This window comes from Mesoplodon bidens, assembly GCF_964165515.1.
Source record: "Mesoplodon bidens genome assembly, chromosome: 7".
Classification (NCBI taxonomy): Eukaryota; Metazoa; Chordata; class Mammalia; order Artiodactyla; family Ziphiidae; genus Mesoplodon; species Mesoplodon bidens.
Window position 1 is genome coordinate 107,790,142 of NC_138164.1, and position 26,727 is coordinate 107,816,868.

Sequence of the window (26,727 nt, forward strand, 5' to 3'; positions counted from 1 at the left end):
AAAGAAAACTACAAGCCAATATCACTGATGAACAAACGTGCAAAAATCCTCAACAAAATATTAGCAAACAGAATCCAACAGCACATTAAAAGGATCATACACAATGATAAAGTGGGATTTACCCCAGGAATGCAAGGATTCTTCAATATACGCAAATCAATCAATGTGATACACCGTATTAACAAATTGAAGGAGAAAAACCATATGATCATCTCAATAAATGCAGAAAAAGCTTTTGAAAAAATTCAACACCGATTTATGATAAAAAAAAAAACCTCCAGAAAGTAGGCAGAGAGGGAACTTACCTCAACATAATAAAGGTCATATATGAAAAACCCACAGCCAACATCATTCTCAATGATGAAAAAGTGAAACCATTTCCCCTAAAATCAGGAACAAGACAAGGATGCTCACTCTCACCACTATTATTGAACATAGTTTTGGAAGTTTTAGCCACAGCAATCAGAGATGACAAAGAAATAAAAGGAATCCAAATTGGAAAAGAAGGAGCAAACTCACTGTTTGCAGATGACCTGATACTATACATAGAAAATCCTGAGGATGCTACCAGAAAACTACTAGAGCTAATCAATGAATTTTGTAAAGTAGCAGGATACAAAATTAATGCACAGAAATCTCTTGCATTCCTATACACTAATGATGAAAGTCTGAAACTGAAATTAAGAAAACACTCCCATTTACCATTGCAACAAATAGAATAAAATATCTAGGAATAAACCTACCTACGGAGACAAAAGACCTGTATGCAGAAAACTATAAGACACTGATGAAAGAAATTAAAGATGATAAAAACAGATGGAGAGATATACCATGTTCTTGGATTGGAAGAATCAGCATTGTGAAAATGACTATACTACCCAAAGCAATCTACAGATTCAGTGCAATCCCTATCAAACTACCAATGGCATTTTTCACTGAACTAGAACAAAAAATTTCACAATTTGTATGGAAACACAAAAGACCCCAAATAGCCAAAGCAATCTTGAGAAAGAGAAATGGAGCTGGAGGAATCATGCTGCCTGGCTTCAGACTATACTACAAAGCTACAGTAAACAGGACAGTATGATACTGGTACAAAAACAGAAATATAGATCAATGGAACAGGATAGAGAGCCCAGAGATAAACCCATGCACATATGGCCACCTTATATTTGATAAAGGAGGCAAGAATACACAATGCAGAAAAGACAGCTTCTTCAATAAGAAGTGCTGGGAAAACTGTACAGCTACATGTAAAAGAATGAAATTAGAACACTTCCTAACACCATACACAAAAACAACCTCAAAATGGATTAAAGACCTGAATATAAAGTCAGACACTATAAAACTCTTAGAGGAAAACATAGGCAGAACACTCTATGACATAAATCACAGCAAGATCCTTTTTGACCCACCTCCTAGAGAAATGGAAATAAAAACAAAGATAAACAAATGGGACCTAATGAAACTTCAAAGCTTTTGCACAGCAAAGGAAACCATAAACAAGACCAAAAGACAACCCTCAGAATGGGAGAAAATATTTGCAAATGAAGCAACTGACAAAGGATTAATCTCCAAAACATACAAGCAGCTCATTCAGCTCAATATCAAAAATACAAACAACCCAATCCAAAAATGGGCTGAAGACCTAATTAGACATTTCTCCAAAGAAGATATACAGATTGCCAACAAACACATGAAAGAATGCTCAACATCATTAATCATTAGAGAAATGAAAATCAAAACTACAATGACATATCTCTTCACACTGGTCAGAATGGCCATCATCAAAAAATCTATAAACAATAAAAGCTTGTGTGGGTGTGGAGAAAAGGGAACACTCTTGCACTGTTGGTGGGAAGGTAAATTGACACAGCCACTATGGAGAACAGTCTGGAGGTTCCTTAAAAAACTAAAAATAGAACTACCATACTACCCAGCAATCCCACTACTGCACATATACCCTGAGAAAACCACAATTCAAAAAAAGTCATGTACCACAATGTTCATTGAAGCACTATTTACAATAGCCAGGACATGGAAGCAACCTAAGTGTCCATCAACAGATGAATGGATAAAGAAGATGTTGCACATACATACAATGGAATATTACTCAGCCATGAAAAGAAACGAAATTGAGTTATTTGTAGTGAGGTGGATGGACTTAGAGTCTGTTATACAGACTGAAGTAAGTCAGAAAGAGAAAAACAAATACCGTATGCTAACACATATATATGGAAGCTAAAAAAAAATCATTCTGAAGAAACTAGGGGCAGGACAGGAATAAAGACACAGACGTAGAGAATGGACTTGAGGACATGGGGAGGGGGAAGGGTAAGCTGGGACGAAGTGAGAGAGTGGAAAGTACATATATACACTACCAAATGTCAAATAAATAGATAATGGGAAGTGGTTGCATCCCATGGGGAGATCAGCTCGGTGCTTTGTGATCACCTAGAGGGCTGGTATAGGGAGCATGAGAGGGAGATGCAAGAGGGAGGGTTTATGGGGATATATTTATACATATAGCTAATTCACTTTGTGATACAGCAGAAACTAACACAACATTGTAAAGCAATTATACTCCAATAAAGATGTTAAAAAATACATCAGTTTTTTAATTCACTCTGGTAATCTCTATCATTCGATGGAGTGTTTAGGTCATTAGCAATTAGTTTGATTGGGGATTTTCTTTCCATCTACCATTTCATTTTTTGTTTTCTAAATCATTTTCTTGATGATGATAGTGATTATGAACATGATTATTTGGTGTTGTGTTTGTTCTTATGTATCCCATTTTCTGTTTGGGAGGAAATTATTTGATGCTATTTTTAAATATTGCAGAGGAATTCCTAATACCAAACACTGTCTGTCTGTTTTTATTACAGACAATGGGCTTATATTTACATTAACACATCTCGTTTAGTCCACGTTGTCTCTACTGAGGCCCTCTTTTCTTGATGCCCAATGAAAGAAAAAATTCACTTTTCCTTATTTGTCTTTCACATTCTTTTTCCCTTCATTCTCCATTTTACATAATTCTTTCCTGTGAGAGATTGATATAATAGCCACTGTCTGGGTTATGGTGCTCTTATATTCTATTCTAGGGAAGCACATTACTTGAGGTTTATAAATACAGATTCAACAAAGAGTGACTCTTACATAAATCTTCAACAACTTTGATGCATTGCTTCACTGATCATTTGCATCAGTTGCATCTTCACCTGTCTGGTGCTAGAGACCAAAGTACACTTTTAGCTCTCTTGTGTTCTACACACTATACAGACTCTCCACTATGGTAAATACATAATGTTAGTACAATGAATGCTTATGGTATATTCCAATATCCAACATTGTAGTTTCTTTTGTATGGTATCACTTCCTGTCAGAGTCCTCCTGGGGATTGGATGATGAAGTTTTAGTAATGTTAGTCTGTAAACCAGAGTGTTAGTATGAAGCGATTTCCGTTGTTGATTTAGCTCTTGTTTACTCAAGGTTTCAGGTACAAAGAATCACTTGTTAAAACATTGTCTAAATTTCAATGTATGCTTTGTTTTCTTATTTTTTTTTTTTACCACAAATTATCATTCCTCCCATAATCTAACCTGCCTCTCTGCTTCTTAGCTTTGGGAGAAAGTTGATTCTCAGGTGGTGTTTGCTCCAGCTCGCCATCTCTGGGACCTGTGCAGCCTTTGCTCCCACCTTCCCCATTTACTGCTCACTACGCTTCTGGTCAGGTTGTTCTGCTGTGGTCATCATAACAAATAACTGGATGCTCAGTAAGTCAACAGTTTTGATTTTCTTGATTTTCCAAGCCTTGAATTTAACCTTGAAATTTCACCCTTATGTGACATTAATATCCCAATTGGGTTTCCTTTCAGTTGTAGAGTGGACAAGGTCCCAGTCAAAAGCCATGGTAATAACACTGATAACCTGTGCCATTAGTATTGGACAGATAATGCTGGGAGGACTGGCTTTTGTCTTTCGAGACTGGCATACCCTGCAGCTGGTGGTGTCTATACCATTCTTTGTCTTCTTTTTCTCCTCAAGGTATGAGCCTCTATCTCCACTTAAGGGAACCTAGGATGAAAATGCATATTGAATTGGGATATACTGATTTTCTTATTCCCTGGACCCTTTCCTGTTGTTTTGACCTAAACCAGTGTTTCTCATCTGTTCACTCTGATCAATTTGAGATTTGAGAAGTAGAATAGGGAGTAACAGTGATCTTCCTTCAAGGGAGCTCGAGGTATTTTCTGCCATTTTGCTTCCTAAGTCTTACCCAGTATTGTGGTCATTGAGTTATTCCAATATTATTTTTCTTATAGACTTGAAGATATACTTTCAATTTTTTGGCTTTGGAATGAATAAGGTACAATAAAGTTTTCCATGATTTTCTATGTTGCAGATGAAATTGGATAAAGGAAGAGGCAGAAAATTTTTTCATAGAGCAATTTAACAAAATAGCAACAGAATTTCTCCAGAAGTGAAAATGACATGCAGATTGGATGACTTACATTACGTATTCAACACTCCCTCTTCCCTTAAATAATTTTAACAAATATTTATTTATGGATAATTCCACCCCTACACTTAAAACCACTCTAGGGAGAATTAGCTTTAGTAGATCACAGAAAGATGACTACAGGCTTAATATAGTGAGATGAGTACAGAGAGAAAGAAGAGTGTAATCCATGTCAGACTCATCTGCTAAGTCATTCTATTCTCATAACAAGGAAGATGTGCTTATTGTTTCCATTTATTTATAAGAACACTAAAGCAGATGTAAATAAGTGACTCATTTATGTAGTTAGTTACCAACACTTCTGGTAGTGGCAGGAGTATTCACAATATTTGTTGGTCTAAAAGTTTACATAATTTGGGGACTTCTTTTTTCAAAATAATATACGTTATATATACTACATATAGAATATATACTATGGCACAAATTTGCCAGATCTCATGCTCAGCTTTGGAAGGGATTTATGCAAGTGAGGGACTCTCAAACTTAAGCTTCATAAGCCTCTTTGGAAAATCTCCTGGTGAATAAGCAGAGAGGCAATTTGAAAACAAAGTCTGTGATCCTATGCATGTAGTACATTTTTTGCCTTCCATCCAATATCCACCACTCCAATTGGTGGTGGATATTGGATGGAAGGCAAAAAGCATATGTTGTAATTAACCATAGGACGAATAAGCAAGAGATAGCTGACTGCACTAGTGTGCCCTTCTTTCATCAGGTGGCTGGTGGAATCTGCTCGGTGGCTGATTATCACCAATAAACCAGATGAGAGCTTAAAGGAACTTCAAAAAGTTGCACACAGAAATGGAATAAAGAATGCTGAAGCAGCCCTGAACATAGAGGTGAGCAGGAAGGGGAAGGTGGTTATTGGGTTGGAGAGAAGACACAAATGGACACTTGCCTTCTCCTTATTATAGATAGACAAACTGCTTTTCTAACAAGGGCAGCTAGTTGAGAATGCAAATTCCCTGGTCTTTCATGGCCATCTCATAGAAAAGAAGCTGTGAGCACTGTACAGAGCTTCTTCCTATAGCTCAATTCCTGATCTGACTCTATACCCTATGTGCTCTCCTGGGTACCCTGCCCACCTCTGTGGCCTCATTTTCAAAATATCATTGTTGCCATTTAATTTCCTGGAGTCTCTTTTAACTCCCTGCATCCTTCTTCATACCATGTTCACTCCTGTGATTGTATGTGTAACATGTTACGTTATAAAGAAAGGGAACACATCTCTCCTCTCCTATTGGGTGCCAGTGCTCATCACAATACCTGGCACTGTGTTGGCAAATGACACGTTTGTCATTCTTGAAGGGTTTGAGAGCGACCATGATGGAGGAGCTGGAGGCCGCACAGACCAAAACTACTGTATTTGATTTGTTCCGCACACCCAACCTGCGTAAGAGGATCTGTCTCCTGCTCTTTGTGAGGTGGGCTCCACGCGGTGCATGACAACATTCAAAGAGTGGGGACATGAATCTATGTATTTCACAGGTTTTAACAGTGCTGTGAGAGGGAGGCGCTGATTTGGAGAAAAAATGAGGAAATCACACCAAATAACACTCACATGAAACTGATTATATGATGAAAAGTTAGTTAGGTCATATCACACTATCAGTCTTTTCTCTGGAGATTGATGTTGAGAACTTCCATCACAGTACAGATTTGGGCACTTAATTTTCTTCATTTTTCTTTCAATTTTAATTGAAGCAAACGTTGCAAACAGAAACATGAAGAGGTAAAAAACAGATACAAATCAATGAAAATGTCAGTATGTAAAAAGGTAGCCAACATACAGATCAAGATAGAAAATCCTAATTCCCCAAGACTTCCCCTCAACTATCTGCTACAGCAATATTCACCACCTCCACACCATTGCCTGACTGTTCTCTCCTCACAGCCTGCTCCTGTGCCAAATAAAACTTAACAGTGGTTCTGATCTCCTTCACTGCAGATGAGTGTTGCCTGATCTTGACCTTCACATAATATAAATGATAGAAGGGTTCTGTGACAGGCCGCCTTTCCTCATGCTCATTCATGAAGATTCATCCATTCTGTTGCATGTGACAGTAGGTTGTTCTCCTCCCTAGTGCTTTAGTTTCCATTAGATGAATACGCTACAATTTCTTTATGTACTTCAATGTTGATGGACTTTTGTTTCCAATTTGGATACAGTTTTTTGTGTGTTAGCACAAGGGCTTCTGTTAAAGTCTTGCTCATTATCTCTTGAGGGGATATAAGTATTTACTTTGGTATAGTCAGGAGGAGAAATTTTAACTTCTGAATTTTTGAAGATTTACATACATGGACAAAAAGCACACAGGATGATAAACACCCACTGCCAAGCTTAAGAAAGTGACTATTGAATAGTAAAATTTATCTTTCCCAGACATATCCTAGTAGACTGCTTATTCATTTAACTACATTGTGCTTTTTGACCTTTTCATATCCACTAAGACACAGACTTACGTTTCTGAATTCTAGATAATCAGAGTGGAAGGAAAAAGTACATGTCATGATAAAGAGAAGACCTGTTTGCAATTGCTGTGTTCTGTGATGATTTCTTCTATTTTCTTTTTTTAAAACATCTTTATTGAAGTATAATTGCTTTACAATGGTGTGTTAGTTTCTGCTTTATAACAAAGTGAATCAGTTATACATATACATATGTCCCCATATCTCTTCCCTCTTGCATCTCCCTCCCTCCCACCCTCCCACCCTCTAGGTGGTCACGAAGCACCGAGCTGATCTCCCCTGTGCTATGCGGCTGCTTCTCACTAGCTATCTATTTTACGTTTGGTAGTGTATATATGTCCATGCCACTCTCTCACTTTGTCCCAGCTTACCCTTCCCCCTCCCTGTATCCTCAAGTCCACTCTCTAGTAGGTCTGCATCTTTATTCCCGTCTTGCCCTTAGGTTCTTCTGACCTTTTCTTTTCTTTTCTTTCTTTCTTTTTTTTTTTAACATTCCATATATATATATGTTAGCATACAGTATTTATTTCTCTCTTTCTGACTTACTTCACTCTGTATTACAGTCTCTAGGTCCATCCACCTCACTACAAATAACTCAGTTTCGTTCCTTTTTATGGCTGATTAATATTCCATTGTATATATGTGCCACATCTTCTTTATCCATTCATTTGTTGATGGACACTTAGGTTGCTTCCATGTCCTGGCTATTGTAAATAGAGCTGCAATGAACGCTTTGGTACATGACTCTTTTTGAACTGTGGTTTTCTCAGGGTGTATGCCCAATAGAGGGATTGCTGGGTCATATGGTACTTCTATTTTTAGTTTTCTAAGGAACATCCATACTGTTCTCCATAGTGGCTGTATCAATTTACATTCCCACCAACAGTGCAAGAGGGTTCCCTTTTCTCCACACCCTCTCCAGCATTTATTGTTTCTAGATTTCTTGATGATGGCCATTCTGACCAGTGTGAGATGATATCTCATTGTAGTTTTGATTTGAATTTCTCTAATGATTAATGATGTTGAGCATTCTTTCATGTGTTTGTTGGCAATCTGTATATCTTCTTTGGAGAAATGTCTATTTACTGTGATGGTTTCTTCTATTGCAATACCTAAATCTGTCTCTCTCTGGGTGAAATAGATCTTTTATGTGGACTCCTTTCCCTTAGATGCTCTTTGGGTAAAAGGTAGATCCTCAGTGGGAATCTTTGATTCCATTTCTGATGGTACAGTTGGTACGTTTGCTTTCCTGAATTCTTACATTTTCTTTTAGCCCCAAGAACTCTTATATGAGCTTTAAATTTCCCAGAAATGTGTTTGAAACCAGGACACTATGCTCCCACTCAAGGGGACACAGGTAGTTTCTTTGCAGTTTCAGTCACTAGTTGAGAAAAGGGAAACGCTTTACAGTATTGGGGCTGGTGGAATAGAAGGAGGACTCACAGCATACAGACAACTCTCAAAAAGAAAGAATTTCCCTAAATTTTAAGTTTAATGCTTATATATTCAAATTCTCTATACCATTCAGTTTGGTGATTGAGTCAGGTTATGTTTTCCCGTCACTGCTAACTCTATGCTTAGGGACTCAAAAAAAAGAAGGACAAAAGGAATATCGTTTTCCTTTATAGCCATGTTATTTTTTATTTTTTATTTTTTTTGCCGTACGCGGGCCTCTCACTGTTGTGGCCTCTCCCCCTGTGGAGCACAGGCTCCGGACGTGCATGCTCAGTGGCCATGGCTCACGGGCCCAGCCGCTCCGCGGCATGTGGAATCTTCCCGGACCGGGGCACGAACCCGTGTCCCCTGCATCGGCAGGCGGACTCTCAACCACTGCGCCACCAGGGAAGCCCTATAGCCATGTTATTTTAATGGTAACTTTATCACCCTAAAAGGAAGTGTTATACAAATCAGACTACACCTTTATTCTTAACATCGATCATTGGCTGCCTGGGTCAATATAATAATCGACTGCAACACGTTGACTCTAAACCTTACAGCTTGTGTCTTTCCTCTTTTGTTCACTACAGATTTGCAAGCACAATACCCTTTTTTGGCATTTTTATCAATCTACAGCAATTTGGGAGCAATATTTTCCTGTTCCAGGTAATCTTTGGAGTTCTCACTGCCTTAGCCCGATGTCTTGCACTTCTAGTATTGAATTATATGGGCCGTCGACCAACCCAGATGCTTTTCATGTTCCTGGTGGGACTTTCCATTTTGACCAACACGTTTGTGCCCCAAGGTGAGAGAAGATAGGACTTTGGGGAGAAAAGTGTCTTTTTCCCACCCTTCAGGGATTGTATTGGTCACACTTGTCTGAAGTCAGGTTTAAAAACAGGTACCACTTATGCGCTAAGTATTCCCCCAAACCAATCTGATGGTTTATGAGAAATTCTGCTACAAATTTTTTGGGAAAAAAACTAAAGGTCAGCGAGGGGCAAACCAGGCATAAGTTCATCTCATCACATTGTGAAGTGTCTTAAACTGGTACAATTTATCCCAGATTATTTCTCTAGGACAGCAATTGTTTACCTGCCTTTTGTCCATTCACACTTCAAATAACAAACATGGAGGGGTGAGGCCTTGCAATGATCCCCCAGGTGAGGACACAGCATGGTCACTCCCTCTGTTTGGGCTCTTCATCACCAGCTTTGATGACTAGTCACTTCCCCGTCTCTACATACCCACATATGAGTGTGGTGTTAAGTCACCATGACTGCAGCTCTTGCTCATGAGAGTCTCCCAGGAAATGAAAAAAATCCCCCTTTTTCAAGGAATGAAGGAGTGAACAGTAGGAATAGAATTTAAGCAGATTAAAACTTGTCCAGGGCTTCCCTGGTGGCGCAGTGGTTGAGAATCTGCTGGCCAATGCAGGGGACACGAGTTCAAGCCCTGGTCTGGGAAATCCACATGCTGCGGAGCAACTAGGCCCGTGAGCCACAACTACTGAGCCTGTGTGTCTGGAGCCAGTGCTCTGCAACAAGAGAGGCCGCGATAGTGAGAGGCCCGCACACCACGATGAAGAGTGGCCCCCGCTCACCACAACTAGAGAAAGCCCTCACACAGAAACGAAGACCCAACACAGCCAGAAATAAATTAATTAATTAAAATAGGTGTTTTAAAAAAAATCCTTGTCCATTCCCTATTAGGTTACTTTACAAGTTAATAGAAAGATGATATGTAAGGATTAGTAGAACCTTAGTGGGCACTATGCTTCACGATCTCCCGATGCAAGAATATGCTTCACAGCATTACAGATGGGTGGACTCTGCTCTTTAGAATACCATTAATGATGCAGGCTTACTCCCTTACGCGAGAGTTCTTTCCAATATTATAAAGCTATAATTAGATTTCTTTTTATACTGTGCAGAAAACTGTTTCTCTGAAATTTTTTTTAGTGGTCCCAAATTCTTTTTTTCCAAATAGAAGTTTCCATTCTTGGTTCTTCATGTCTAACATTGATGTAGATCCAGCTTCTCTTCAGCCTGTCCACTAACAAAAAAGCCCTGTCCTTCTATTACTCTCTTGTGCCATACTCACCCCATGGCAATGCTGTATCTACACTAGGTTGACTGACTCATTGAGGTTTGTCTGGGACTTTCCAGGTTTTATTAATGAAAATCTCACATTGCTAAAACCTCCTAATACCCAGGAAAACCAGGATGACTGGTCACTTTAAATTCTACACTTTAATTGTAAAGTCCTCAAGGTTAAAGCTGAGGCTTAGACACAGTAATTGTCCACATGACAGTCCTACCTTCTATAATAAGCATAGAGCAAGTACTGGACAGAATAACTAAAAGCAAATTTCTGCCACACTCACCTTTTCTTCTTCTTCTCTGGCAAATCTCAGATATATAGAGAGATTTGCTACAATTAACCAAGATAATTTTATGTACATTTTACAACCTACATTGATAACTTTATCTTTCTCAGTTTATAAAAGACTCCATGATCCTGCTACTGTAATATTTTCTACAATCTATTTCAAGCATACAAATAACCTATAGAGTTGTTTGTCCTGAATAAATTTGGTGGATGCTGATTCCTTTAACACAGCTTTCTTAATCTCACTGGTCTTCCTCTCTCTAGAAATGCAGACCCTGCGTGTGACTTTGGCAAGTGTGGGAATCAGCTGCGTTGCCGCTTCTATCACCAGCTATTCTGTCCACTGTAATGAACTCATCCCCACTCTCCTCAGGTATAAGGATTTTTTATACCCTTCTGAAGCCTGAGTAAAGATTGATATATAGTGTCAGTAGTTTAATATAATTTGTGGTTTAGGAAAGGGACCAGGAAACTGTTCTAATTCCACCAATAATAAGGTAGTAGTTACCCATTTGTAAGTTCCAGTTATGAGTGTAAAACAGAAATATAAAGCACCAAACATATTAGAAAATAAAAACAAACCAAAAAAGTGGATTTAACCTTAATTACTGTGTATTTGAGGTTGGCTTTGGATATGGATTTTCTAAAAAGTGACTTTATTGTTTATCATCTAATAGCTGTAAACTGTACTACTAGAATAGAAAAATGGAAAATCAAGAACAAAGAACTTTGAATATCCCTCCAGGGCCAAAAAATAGGACTTTCCCAGTTAATTGATGCTTATTGTGGAATAACATAATAAGAAATGTTAATTATAAAGCAATTATTTGTAATAGTAATAGTAACAATATACTAAAAAACAATTATCACCAAAGTTTATCAAAAAAGCTGACTTGGTATCATGTACTGTGCTAAGCAGTATTTCAATACATCTGTTTTTATTAAAATGATGAAAATGGGTCTTAACACATTTTGACCCTGTCAAAGACAGCTAGAAAATCACAGAGCAAATCACAAAAACAAGTGTTTCATAAAGCCCACATATGTAATAATTGTGTTTTAGTGTGTTCCATAATCACATCAAAATAATAGATCGTAAGTTACATGCGTGGATTTTTACTGGATTATTATGTATTCTTGTTTACCCTTCAGGGCAAAAGCTTTGGGATTAGATGTAATGGCTAGTAGGTGTGGGTCAGCACTGGCTCCCCTCTTGATGACCCTGGTGGTGTATCTACCCACTCTGCCCTGGATCATCTATGGAGTATGTCCCATTATTGCTAGTCTTGTTGTCCCTTTCCAACCTGAAACCAGAAATCTGCCTCTGCTTGACACCATCCAGGATGTGGAAAATAAGTGAGTAATGCTTCTAGCCATCCCCTGGGAGAGACTGTGTGCTTTGGATCTGTGAGTGAGGAAGACAAAACACAGAGTGGGGCCCTCAGATCACTGGGAAGGCTGAGCCTGCCTGGGATACTTCCATCTTGGGCCATTGCCTTCACAAGTGGCAAGGTCATTTCTAACCATTGTGAGTTCCAGTCTAGACTGCAGAGATTCCTCTCTGCCCTGTTCTCATTGGTAGTTTTAGTGCTGAAGACACAGTAATTAGCTCTCTTGTGAGGGCATATCCTACCTGCCCTCATGATAGTATTTCATGATCCTCAGATCCGTAAGAGCATGGGATATAAAGGGAAAAGAAATGGGATGACCAGTGAAGGAACAATGTTAGGAAGATCATGTTGAGTTAAAGACTCATTGATGATGGCCATTCTGAAAATCTACAAACAATAAATGCTGGAGAGGGTGTGGAGAAAAGGGAACCCTCTTGCACTGTTGGTGGGAATGTAAATTGATACAGCCACTATGGAAAACAGTATGGATGTTCCTTAAAAAACTAAAAATAGAATTACCATATGACCCAGCAATCCCACTACTGGGCATATACTCTGAGAAAACCATAATTCAAAAAGAGTCATGTACCACAATGTTCATTGCACCACTATTAACAATAGCCAGGACATGGAAGCAAACTAAGTGTCCATTCACAGATGAATGGATAAAGAAGATATGGTACATATATACAATGGAATATTACTCAGCTATAAAAAGAAATGAAATTGAGTTATTTGTAGTGAGGTGGATGGACCTAGAGACTGTCATACAGAGTGAAGTAAGTCAGAAAGAGAGAAACAAATACCGTATGTATATGGAATCTAAAAAAAAAAAGGTTCTGAAGAACCTAGGGGCAGGACAGGAACAAAGATGCAGATGTAGAGAATGGACTTGAGGACGGGGGAGGGGGAAGGGTAAGCTGGGACGAAGTGAGAGAGTGGCATGGACATGTATACACTACCAAATGTTAAATAGATAGCTAGTGGGAAGCAGCCACACAGCACAGGAAGATCACCTCGGTGCTTTGTGACCACCTAGAGAGGTGGGATAGGGAGGGTGAGAGGGAGACGCAAGAGGGAGGAGATATGGGGATATATGTGTATATATAGCTGATTCACTTTTTTATACAGCAGAAACTAACACACCATTGTAAAGCAATTATAGTCTATTAAAGATGTTAAAAAAATTTTTAAGAAAAAAAATAAAGACTCTCTTTGAAAAGAAAATAAAGAAATAGAGACTTCCGGGTAAGATGGCGGAAGAGTAAGACGCGGAGATCACCTTCCTCCCCACGGATACACCAGAAATACAGCTACATGTGGAACAACTCCTACAGAACACCTACTGAACGCTGGCAGAAGACCCCAGACCTCCCAAAAGGCAAGAAACTCCCCACATACCTGGGTAGGGCAAAGCGGAGAGATTCCCGCACAGAGGATCGGTGCCGAGCGGCACTCACCAGCCCGAGAGGCTTGTCTGCTCGCCCCGGCGGCGCTGGAAGCTGAGGCTTGGGCTTCGGTCAGAGCGCAGGGAGAGGACTGGGGCTGGTGGCGAGAACTCAGCCTGAAGGGGGCTAATGTGCCACAGCTAGCCAGGAGGGAGTCCGGGAAAACTCTGGAGCTGCCGAAGAGGCAAGAGACTTTTTCTTCCCTCTTGGTTTCCTGGTGCGCGAGGAGAGGGGATTAAGAGCGCTGCTTAAAGGGGCTCCACAGATGGGCGCGAGTCGCGACTGAAAGCGCGGAGCCCAGTGACGGGCGTGGGACGCTGGGGCTGCTGCTGCCACTGCCAAGAAGCCTGTGTGTGAGCGCAGGTCACTGTCCACACCGCCCTTCCGGGAGCCTGTGCAGCCCGTCACTGCTGGGGTCCCGGGATCCAGGGGCGGCTTCCCTGGGAGAACGCACGCCACGCCTCGGGCTGGTGCAACGTCACGCCGACCTCTGCCGCTGCAGTCTCGCCCCGCACTCCGTGCCCCTCCCTCCCGCCAGGCCTGAGTGAGCCAGAGTCTCCAAAGCGGCTGCTCCTTTAACCCTGTCCTGTCTGAGCGAAGAACAGACGCCCTCCAGTGACCTACACGCAGAGGTGGGGCCAGATCCAAAGCTGAGACCCAGGAGCTGTGAGAACAAAGAAGAGAAAGGGAAACCTCTCCCAGCAGCCTCAGAAGCAGTGGATTAAAGCTCCACAATCAACTTGATGTACCCTGCATCTGTGGAATACATGAATAGACAACAAATCATCCCAAATTGAGGAGCCAGGAGTCAGTGCTGTGCCTCTGAGGTGGGAGAGCCAACTTCAGGACACTGGTCCACAAGAGACCTCCCAGCTCCACATAATATCAAACGGCGAAAATCTTCCAGAGATCTCCATCTCAACACCAGCACCCAGCTTCACTCAACAACCAGCAAGCTACAGTGCTGGACACCCTATGCCAAACAACTAGCAAGACAGGAACACAATGCCACCCATTAGCAGAGAGGCTGCCTAAAATCATAAAAAGTCCGCAGACACCCCAAAACACACCACCAGACGTGGACCTGCCCACCAGAAAGACAAGATCCAGCCTCATCCACCAGAACACAGGCACTAGTCCCCTCCACCAGGAAGCCTACACAACCCACTAAACCAACCTTAGCCACTGGGGACAGACACCAAAAACAACGGGAACTACGAACCTGCAGCCTGCAAAAAGGAGACCCCAAACACAGTAACATAAGCAAAATGAGAAGACAGAAAAACACACAGCAGGAGAAGGAGCAAGATAAAAACCCACCAGACCTAACAAATGAAGAGGTAATAGGCAGTCTACCTGAAAAAGAGTTCAGAATAATGATGGTAAAGATGATCCAAGATTCTACTTCCAAGATCCAAAATCTTGGAAATAGAATAGACAAAATGCAAGAAACAGTTAACAAGGACCTAGAAGAACTAAAGATGAATCAAACATCGATTAAAAACACAATAAATGAAATGAAAAATACTCTAGATGGGATCAATAACAGAATAACTGAGGCAGAAGAACAGATAAGTGAGGTGGAAGATAAAATAGTGGAAATAACTGCTGCAGAGCAAAATAAAGAAAAAAGGATGAAAAGAACAGAGGACAGTCTCAGAGACCTCTGGGACAACATTAAACGCACCAACATTCGAATTATAGGGGTTCCAGAAGAAGAAGAGAAAAAGAAAGGGACTGAGAAAATATTTGAAGAGATTATAGTTGAAAACTTCCCTAATATGGGAAAGGAAATAGTTAATCAAGTCCAGGAGGCACAGAGAGTCCCATACAGAATAAATCCAAGGAGAAATACGCCAAGACACATATTAATCAAACTGTCAAAAATTAAACACAAAGAAATCATATTAAAAGCAGCAAGGCAAAAACAACAAATAACACGCAAGGGAATCCCCATCAGGATAACAGCTGATCTCTCAGCAGAAACTCTACAAGCCAGAAGGGAGTGGCAGGACATAATTAAAGTGATGAAGGAGAAAAACCTGCAACCAAGATTACTCTACCCAGCAAGGATCTCATTCAGATTTGATGGAGAAATTAAAACGTTTACAGACAAGCAAAAGCTGAGAGAGTTCAGCACCACCAAACCAGCTTTACAACAAATGCTAAAGGAACTTCTCTAGGCAAGAAACACAACAGAAGGAAAAGACCTACAATAACGAACCCAAAACAATTAAGGAAATGGGAATAGGAACATACATATCGCTAATTACCTTAAATGTAAATGGACTAAATGCTCCCACCAAAAGACACAGATTGGCTGAATGGATACAAAAACAAGACCCATATATATGCTGTCTACAAGAGACCCGCTTCAGACCTAGAGACACAAACAGACTGAAAGTAAGGGGATGGAAAAAGATATTCCATGCAAATGGAAACCAAAAGAAAGCTGGAGTAGCAATTCTCATATCAGACAAAATAGACTTTAAAATAAAGACTCTTAGAAGAGACAAAGAAGGACACTACATAATGATCAAGGGATTGATCCAAGAAGAAGATATAACAATTGTAAATATTTATGCACCCAACATAGGAGCACCTCAATACATAAGGCAAATACTAACAGCCATAAAAGGAGAAATCGACAGTAACACAATCATAGTAGGGGACTTTAACACCCCACTTTCACCAATGGACAGATCATCCAAAATGAAAATAAATAAGGAAACACAAGCTTTAAATGATACATTAAACAAGATGGACTTAATTGATATTTATAGGACATTCCATCCAAAAACAACAGAATACACATTTTTCTCAAGTGCTCATGGAACATTCTCCAGGATAGATCATATCTTGGGTCACAAATCAAGCCTTGGTAAATTTAAGAAAATTGAAATTGTATCAAGTATCTTTTCCGACCACAATGCTATGAGACTAGACATCAATTACAGGAAAAGAGCTGTAAAAAATACAAACACATGGAGGCTAAACAATACACTACTCAATAACGAAGTGATCACTGAAGAAATCAAAGAGGAAATTTAAAAATACCTAGAAACAAATGACAATGGAGACACGACGACCCAAAACCTATGGGATGCAGCAAAAGCAGTTCTAAGAGGGAAGTTTATAGCAATACAATCCCACCTTAAGAAACAGGAAACATCTCGAATAAACAACCTAACCTTGCACCTAAAGCAATTAGAGAAAGAAGAACAAAAACATCCCAAAGTTAGCAGAAGGAAAGAAATCATAAAAATCAGATCAGAAATAAATTAAAAGGAAATGAAGGAAATGATAGCAAAGATCAATAAAACTAAAAGCTGGTTCTTTGAGAAGATAAACAAAATTGACAAACCATTAGCCAGACTCATCAAGAAAAAAAGGGAGAAGACTCAAATCAATAGAATTAGAAATGAAAAAGGAGAAGTAACAACTGACACTGCAGAAATACAAAAGATCATGAAAGATTACTACAAGCAACTCTATGCCAATAAAATGGACAACCTGGAAGAAATGGACAAATTCTTAGAAATGCACAACCTGCCAAGACTGAATCAGGAAGAAATAGAAAATATGAACAGACCAAACACAAGCACTGAAATTGAAACTGTGATAAAAAATCTTCCAAAAAAAAAAAGCCCAGGACCAGGTAGCTTCACAGGCGAATTCTATCAAGCATTTAGAGAAGAGCTAACACCTATCCTTCTCAAAGTCTTCCAAAATATAGCAGAGGGAGGAACACTCCCAAACTCATTCTATGAGGCCACCATCACCTTGATACCAAAACCAGACAAGGATGTCACAAAGAAAGAAAACTACAGGCCAATATCACTGATGAACATAGATGCAAATATCCTCAACAAAATACTAGCAAACAGAATCCAACAGCACATTAAAAGGATCACACACCATGATCAAGTGGGGTTTATTCCAGGAATGCAAGGATTCTTCAATATACGCAAATCAATCAATGTGATACACCATATTAACAAGTCGAAGGAGAAAAACCATATGATCATCTCAATAGATGCAGAGAAAGCTTTCGACAAAATTCAACACCCATTTATGATAAAAACGCTGCAGAAAGTAGGCATAGAGGGAACTTTCCTCAACATAATAAAGGCCATATATGACAAACGCACAGCCAGCATCGTCCTCAATGGTGAAAAACTGAAACCATTTCCACTAAGATCAGGAACAAGACAAGGCTGCCCACTCTCACCACTCTTATTCAACATAGTTTTGGAAGTTTTAGCCACAGCAATCAGAGAAGAAAAGGAAATAAAAGGAATCCAAATTGGAAAAGAAGAAGTAAAGCTGTCACTGTTTGCAGATGACATGATACTATACATAGAGAATCCTAAAGATGCTACCAGAAAACTACTAGAGCTAATCAATGAATTTGGTAAAGTTGCAGGATACAAAATTAATGCACAGAAATCTCTGGCATTCCTGTACACTAATGATGAAAAATCTGAAAATGAAATCAAGAAAACACTCCCATTTACCACTGCAACAAAAAGAATAAAATATCTAGGAATAAACCTACCTAAGGAGACAAAAGACCTGTATGCAGAAAATTATAAGACACTGATGAAAGAAATTAAAGATGATACAAATAGATGGAGAGATATACCATGCTCCTGGATTGGAAGAATCAATATTGTGAAAATGACTATACTACCCAAAGCAATGTACAGATTCAATGCAATCCCTATCAAACTACCACTGGCATTTTTCACAGAACTAGAACAAAAAATTTCAAAATTTGTTTGGAAAAACAAGAGACCCCGAATAGCCAAAGCAATCTTGAGAACGAAAAACGGAGCTGGAGGAATCAGGCTCCCTGACTTCAGACTATACTACAAAGCTACAGTAATTAAGACAGTGTGGTACTGGCATAAAAACAGAAAGATAGATCAGTGGATCAGGATAGAAAGCCCAGAGATAAACCCACACACATATGGCCAACTTATCTTTGATAAAGGAGGCAGGAATGTACAGTGGAGAAAGGACAGCCTCTTCAATAAGTGGTGCTGGGAAAACTGGATAGGGACATGTAAAAGTTTGAGATTAGATCACTCCCTAACACCATACACAAAAATAAGCTCAAAATGGATTAAAGACTTAAATGTAAGGCCAGAAACTATCAAACTCTTAGAGGAAAACATAGGCAGAACACTCTATGACATAAATCACAGCAAGATCCTTTTGGACCCACCTCCTAGAGAAATGGAAATAAAGACAAAAATAAACACATGGGACCTAATGAAACTTCAAAGCTTTTGCACAGCAAAGGAAACCATAAACAAGACCAAAAGACAACCCTCAGAATGGGAGAAAATATTTGCAAATGAAGCAACTGACAAAGGATTAATCTGCAAAATTTATAAACAGCTCATGCAGCTCAATAGCAAAAAAGCAAACAACCCAATCCAAAAATGGGCAGAAGACTTAAATAGGCATTTCTCCAAAGAAGATATACAGACTGCCAACAAACACATGAAAGAATGCTCAACATCATTAATCATTAGAGAAATGCAAATCAAAACTACAATAAGATATCATCTCACACCAGTCAGAATGGCCATCATCAAGAAATCTAAAAACAATAAATGCTGGAGAGGGTGTGGAGAAAAGGGCACACTCTTGCACTGCTGGTGGGAATGTGAATTGGTACAGCCACTATGGAGAACAGTATGGAGGTTCCTTAAAAAACTAAAAATAGAACTACCATATGACCCAGCAATCCCACTAGTAGGCATATACCCTGAGAAAACCATAATTCAAAAAGAGGCATGTACCAAAATGTTCATTGCAGCTCTATTCACAATAGCCCGGAGCTGGAAACAACCTAAGTGTCCATCATCGGATGAATGGATAATGAAGATGTGGCACATATATACAATGGAATATTACTCAGCCATAAAAAGAAACGAAACTGAGCTATTTGTAATGAGGTGGATAGACCTAGAGTCTGTCATACAGAGTGAAGTAAGTCAAAAAGAGAAAGACAAATACCGTATGCTAAAACATATATACGGAATTAAAAAAAAATGTCATGAAGAACCTAGGGGTAAAACGGGAATAAAGACACAGACCTACTTGAGAATGGACTTGTGGATATGGGGAGGGGGAAGGGTAAGCTGTGACAAAGCGAAAGAGAGGCATGGACATATATACACTACCAAACGTAAGGTAGATAGATAGTGGGAAGCAGCCGCATAGCACAGGGAGATCAGCTCGGTGCTTTGTGACCGCCTGGAGGGGTGGGATGGGGAGGGTGGGAGGGAGGGAGATGCATGAGGGAAGGGATGTGGGAACAGATGTATATGTATGACTTATTCACTTTGTTATAAAGCAGAAACTAAAAAAAAAAAAAAAGGATCACACACCATGATCAAGTGGGGTTTATTCCAGGAATGCAAGGATTCTTCAATATACGCAAATCAATCAACGTGATACACCATATCAACAAATTGAAGGAGCAAAACCATATGATCATCTCAGTAGATGCAGAGAAAGCTTTCGACAAAATTCAACACCCATTTATGATAAAAACCCTGCAGAAAGTAGGCATAGAGGGAACTTTCCTCAACATAATAAAGGCCATATATGACAAACGCACAGCCAGCATCATCCTCAATGGTGAAAAACTGAAACCATTTCCACTAAGATCAGGAACAAGACAAGGCTGCCCACTCTCACCACTCTTATTCAACATAGTTTTGGAAGTTTTAGCCACAGCAATCAGAGAAGAAAAGGAAATAAAAGGAATCCAAATTGGAAAAGAAGAAGTAAAGCTGTCACTGTTTGCAGATGACATGATACTATACATAGAGAATCCTAATGGTGCTACCAGAAAACTACTAGAGCTAATCAATGAATTTGGTAAAGTTGCAGGATACAAAATTAATGCACAGAAATCTCTGGCATTCCTATATAGTAATGATGAAAAATCTGAAAGTGAAATCAAGAAAACACTCCCATTTACCATTGCAACAAAAAGAATAAAATATCTAGGAATAAACCTACCTAAGGAGACAAAAGACCTGTATGCAGAAAATTATAAGACACTGATGAAATAAATTAAAGATGATACAAATAGATGGAGAGATGTACCATGTTCTTGGATTGGAAGAATCAACATTGTGAAAATGACTCTACTACCCAAAGCAATCTACAGATTCAATGCAATCCCTATCAAACTACCACTGGCATTTTTCACAGAACTAGAACAAAAAGTTTCACAATTTGTATCAAAACACAAAAGACCCCGAGTAGCCAAAGCAATCTTGAAAACGAAAAATGGAGCTGGAGGAATCAGGCTCCCTGACTTCAGACTATATTACAAAGCTACAGTAATCAAGACAGTATGGTACTGGCACAAAAACAGAAAGATAGATCAATGGAACAGGATAGAAAGCCCAGAGATAAACCCACGGACATATGGTCACCTTATCTTTGATAAAGGAGGCAAGAATGTACAGTGGAGAAAGGACAGTCTCTTCAATAAGTGGTGCTGGGAAAACTGGATAGGGACATGTAAAAGTTTGAGATTAGATCACTCCCTAACACCATACACAAAAATAAGCTCAAAATGGATTAAAGACCTAAATGTAAGGCCAGACACTATCAAACTCTTAGAGGAAAACATAGGCAGAACACTCTATGACATAAATCACAGCAAGATCCTTTTTGACCCACCTCCTAGAGAAATGGAAATAAAGACAAAAATAAACACATGGGACCTAATGAAACTTAAAAGCTTTTGCACAGCAAAGGAAACCATAAACAAGACCAAAAGACAACCCTCAGAATGGGAGAAAATATTTGCAAATGAAGCAACTGACAAAGGATTAATCTGCAAAATTTATAAGCAGCTCATGCAGCTCAATAGCAAAAAAACAAACAACCCAATCCAAAAATGGGCAGAAGACCTAAATAGACATTTCTCCACAGAAGATATACAGACTGCCAACAAACACATGAAAGGATGCTCAACATCTTTACTCATTAGAGAAATGCAAATCAAAACTACAATGAGATATCATCTCACACCAGTCAGAATGGCCATCATCAAAAAATCTAGAAACAATAAATGCTGGAGAGAGTGTGGAAAAAAGGGAACACTCTTGCACTGCTGGTGGGAATGTGAATTGGTACAGCCACTATGGAGATCGGTATGGAGGTTCCTTAAAAAACTAAAAATAGAACTACCATATGACCCAGGAATCCCACTACTGGGCATATACCCTGAGAAAACCATAATTCAAAAAGAGATATGTACCAAAATGTTCATAGCAGCCCTATTTACAATAGCCCGGAGATGGAAACAACCTAAGTGTCCATCATCGGATGAATGGGTAAAGAAGATGTGGCACATATATACAATGGAATATTACTCAGCCATAAAAAGAAACGAAATTGAGCTATTTGTAATGAGGTGGATGGACCTAGAGTCTGTCATACAGAGTGAAGTAAGTCAGAAAGAGAAAGCGAAATACTGTATGCTGACACATATATATGGAAGTTAAGAAAAAAAATGTCATGAAGAACATAGGGGTAAGACAGGAATAAAGACACAGACCGACTAGAGAATGGACTTGAGGATATGGGGAGGGGGAAGGGTAAGCTGTGACAAAGTGAAAGAGCGGCATGGACATATATACACTACCAAACGTAAGGTAGATAGCTAGTGGGAAGCAGCCACATAGAACAGGGAGATCAGTTCGGTGCTTTGTGACTGCCTGGAGGGGTGGGATAGGGAGGGTGGGAGGGAGACGCAAAAGGGAGGGGATATGGGAACATATGTATATGTATAACTGATTAAATTTGTTATAAAGCAAAAAATAAAAAATTAAAAAAATTTTAAAAATTAAAAAAAAAAGAACATAAAGAAATAAATCTTGTGTAGGTGCTTGTAAGATTTAGGCAAATTTTGTCACTACAAGTAATGGAAAGTATCAAAGATAGGGGAATAAAGAAACTAGTAAAAGTCTTTTAATATGAGAAATATGCTATCTTCGTAACCTAGGACTTCAATAATAAAGTTCTACAAACTGAGTGAATTAAACAACAGGAATGTATTGTTTCACAGTTCTGGAGCCTGGAAGTCTGAGCTGAAGTTGTTGGCAGGGCCATGATGCCTCTGAGGGCTCTAGAGAAGGGTCTATTCCAGGTCTCTCCTGGTTTTTGGTAGTTCCTTGACTTGTGGCAGCTTAACTACAATCTCCACATGGCATCTCCCTGGCATGTCTCTACGTCCAAATATCCACTTTGTATAATGACACCAGTCAAATTGGTTTAGGGGCCCAACCTACTCCAGTATGACTTCAGCTTAATTAATTATATCTGCAAGAACCATGTTTCTAAATATGGCAATCTCATATTCTGAGATACTGAGAGTTAAGGCTTAAGCATATGAATTTTTGAAGGGACACATTTCACTGCATAACAAATGGGGCTAAGATTTTCAACTCACCTACTGACTTTCCAAAGGTGTCTTTGGTCAGAGGTCTAAAAAGTCCAAGTGAGAGTAGCACTTTCTAACTGCTTTCTTGGGTCTGCACAGTCAGCAGAGCCTTTTCCAGGATGAGTGTCAATCTGTCATGAATTTTATTGTATTATAAAAAGCTGATGGTTAAGGATCAGTTTGTACTTGTGCAGGGATGGCATCCAAAGTTACTTTTATTTTTTTTCTATTTTTTAATGTGTGTTTTTATTTGCTAACTGATTGGTTGATTTGTATTTTTCTGTTTTGTTTTTCCAGCAAAAGATTCTCAAGAGAAGCAAATGAAAAAGATTTCTACATTAAAGTGACAAAATTTTAAGTGGATTTCATGAGATGACTGGTGAGGAAAATAAAAATATGAAGAAAAAAATGGGAGTTTTCCTTTATCTTTACATACTAGCAAGAAAATATACTGGAACATGAATCTCATTTACAATCATGGCATTAATTTGCAATTAAACATATGATTTCTTGGAACATGTAATTCCATGATCAGAAAAATGGTGCCCACATAGAATGTTAGGAAACATTTTTTCCTCTTCTATTCCTGAAGGAGTTGGCGTAAAATGGGTAATATGTCTTCCTTAAATATTTGGTAAAATTTCCAGTGAAAAGACCTGTAGTTTTCTTTGTGGGAGAATGCTTAACTATAAATTTATTTCATGTAATAGATATAGGACAATTTAGTTTATCTTTTTCTTCATTAATAGTTTCTCTCCTTATCATGGATTCTATTTTCCTATAACTTTACTTACCTAATTTTTGATGGATGCCAAGCATTGTGTCTTAACTTCTTAGGTGCTAGATATTTTTTATTCCTAAAAATATTATTGAGTTGTTTGGGGTATGCCTAAGTGACTTGAAAACACTGATCTTTTTGGATCTGGGGGAAATCCTGTGGAGTGTCTACCAGGTAGTTGTTTGGACTCATCCACAGGCTATCAATACTGGTAAGGGGCTGAAGAACCATGGGCAAAAGCACTGTCTGGAGTTATCTCCTGGCTTGCTCACCAAATATGTAACCAAACCAGGTTTGTTTGCCCGTCGAGCAACAAGCCAAACACTGAGTCACTGATGTTTGCAACAGAGAAAGTTTTATTTGTGAGGTAGCCAAGTGAGGACACAGGAGAATAAATCTCAGATATGCATCTCCAAAGGCCAGAGGCTTGAGATATTTATGATATAAAGAAGCAGAGTGGTCTCAGGCATTTGGAAAGGTGATTGGAGATTGGGGAAAGATGAAGTAACTCATTTCTGTGCAGGCCCAGCTTTAGGGTCAGTGGGCTAAACTAATCTTAGCCAGGTGTATTGGGCAGGAGCTGACTCCAAATTTTTGGAAAACAACTTAAGCCCTCATTACTATAGTGACTCATACATCAGAAGTATTATCTATGGGGGTGGTTAGAAGTCTGATGATAAATTATGTAGGGTTCATGAAGTTTGGAGGGTTTGCAGTTAGAGAAAGGGAAAAAATACAAATGAAGTAAGCTTAATCAGTAAAGGCAGGTTACAAGCAGAGGGTTTTCTAAGAAAACCCTGTTCCCTTATCTACTGCTCTGTTAGACGCATTCAATGATTCCTGTTAAACACCAGCTTCCATTAATCCTATGGAGCATGGTTTCATAATTTCTCCCTCTTCATCGTCTTTCTCTCTCTTGCTACCAAACTTTATGTGTTTCTCTGCTTCCCATTCATTTCCCTTTTGTTCTATTCTTTATTTTTTCTTTAAAAATTTTTAATTATGGAACTTAATTATCTACAGAAAAGTTTTAAAAAGACACATATATACACCATATATACTAAAATTAAACATATATGACTAGTTTGCTGTGGTACAGAGCTTCCCTTAAAAAAGGAGGAGGGTTCTGATCCTGAAGAAGATAGAGTAAGCATACTGAATCTGTTCTCTTTTGACTAAATGCACCATGAAAGAACTCATGGGGCAACTATTCTAGACTGTGAAAGTCTATATAGTAATATATTAACATGTCTAAAAAATAATAGCACAAAGTAGATGGGGGAGGAAATAGAGCTCTATAGGAGTAAAGTTTCTATATATTATGGAATTCAGTGAGTATAAATATGAAGTAGTTTCTGATAGCTTATGCTGTATATTATAAGCTCTAAAGCAACTACTGAGAAACCACTGAGAAAAAAAAGAGTTTAAAATACTTAAATGAATTAAATGATACACTAGAAAATATGTACTTTAAAGGTGGTATTAAAAGAGGACCGGAGGAATAAAATAGTCATGAGACAGAAAGAAAAATAAAATGAAAATAATTGATGTGATTCCAACTGTATCAATAATAATATTTACAACCTAATTAAAAGCAGAGACTGGCTGGATGAAAAACAAAAATATCCAACCATCTGTTGTCTACAGGAAATATACTTTAGACCCGATACCAGTAGATTGAAAATAAAAGGATAGAAAAAGAAATACCATTCAGACAGCAACTGCAAGATAGCTGGTGTGACTATATAAATATCATACAAAATAGACTTTAGGACAACAACTGTTGCTAAAGCAAAATCTGCACATTTTAGGATAATAAATAGGTCAATTAATCGAGAAGATATAGGAATTATAAATGTGCATAAATGTAACAACAGAACCCTAAAATAGATGAAGCAAAAACTGACAGAACTGAAGGTAAAAATAGAAAATTCAACAATAATAGTTGGAAATATCAATATCCTGCTAAATATCTTTTTCTTCATTAATAGTTTCTCTCCTTATCATGGAAAAAGATAGAACCTTTGTTAGAAGGTCAGGAAGTGTAAAGAAGACTTGAACAATGCTATAAACAAACAAGACCTAACAAGTATAGAACACTTCACCTAAAACATCACAATACATATTCTTCTCAAGAACTCATGGAACATTCTCCAGAATAGACCATAAATTAGTCCATCAAACAAGCCTTTATACACAGTAAAGGACGGAAATAATGCAAAATATGTTCTTCAACCACAATAGAATTAAATTAGAAATCAACAATATAAATTTTGAGAAATTTACAAATATGAGGAAATTAAGTTATACACTTCTACCTAACCATTAGTTAAAGAAGAAATCACATGGAATATTAGAGAACTTTTCAAGAGGAATGAACAGGAAAACATAACATATCAAAACTTATAGGATGCACTAAAGCAATTCTTAGGGGAAAAGACATGGGGGAAAATGACTATATTAAAGAAAAAGAAAGAGCACAAATCAGTAATCTAACCTTCAATCTTTGAACTTGAAAAAGAAGAGAAAACTAAATCCCAAGAAAGCAGAAGGAAGGTAATAATATTAGTACAAAGATAAAAAAGAGAGAGATAATAGAAAAACAATGGAGAACAATCAATGAAACCAAACTGATTCTTTAAAAAGGTGAACAAAATAGGGTGAATAAACTTTATCTTAACCAAGAAAAGAATTAGAAGAGACTCAAGTTTCTAAAATCATAAATAAAAAAGAGCAGATAGGGCTTCCCTGGTGGCACAGTGGTTGAGAGTCCACCTGCTGATGCAGGGGACACGGGTTCGTGC

General features: G+C 38.5%; 1 protein-coding gene across 7 annotated transcripts in view; it reads left to right on the top strand.

The window, feature by feature from the left end:
* Positions 1–25,251, top strand: part of LOC308620964 (solute carrier family 22 member 10-like) — a 60,356-nt gene extending 35,105 nt beyond the window's left edge. For 6 of the 7 annotated variants that reach the window (XM_081240901.1, XM_081240900.1, XM_081240904.1 and 3 more), the window contains 8 exons: positions 3,625–3,779; positions 3,882–4,050; positions 5,241–5,364; positions 5,834–5,949; positions 9,022–9,236; positions 11,087–11,195; positions 11,975–12,178; positions 23,443–25,251. In XM_081240901.1, coding sequence (XP_081097027.1) covers positions 3,625–3,779; positions 3,882–4,050; positions 5,241–5,364; positions 5,834–5,949; positions 9,022–9,236; positions 11,087–11,195; positions 11,975–12,178; positions 23,443–23,503 — 1,153 coding nt within the window. In that variant the 3' untranslated portion in view covers positions 23,504–25,251. The remainder of the gene's footprint in view (positions 1–3,624; positions 3,780–3,881; positions 4,051–5,240; positions 5,365–5,833; positions 5,950–9,021; positions 9,237–11,086; positions 11,196–11,974; positions 12,179–23,442) is intronic. The other variant, XM_081240903.1, reaches the window with a different exon arrangement.
* Positions 25,252–26,727: the final 1,476 nt, after the last annotated feature.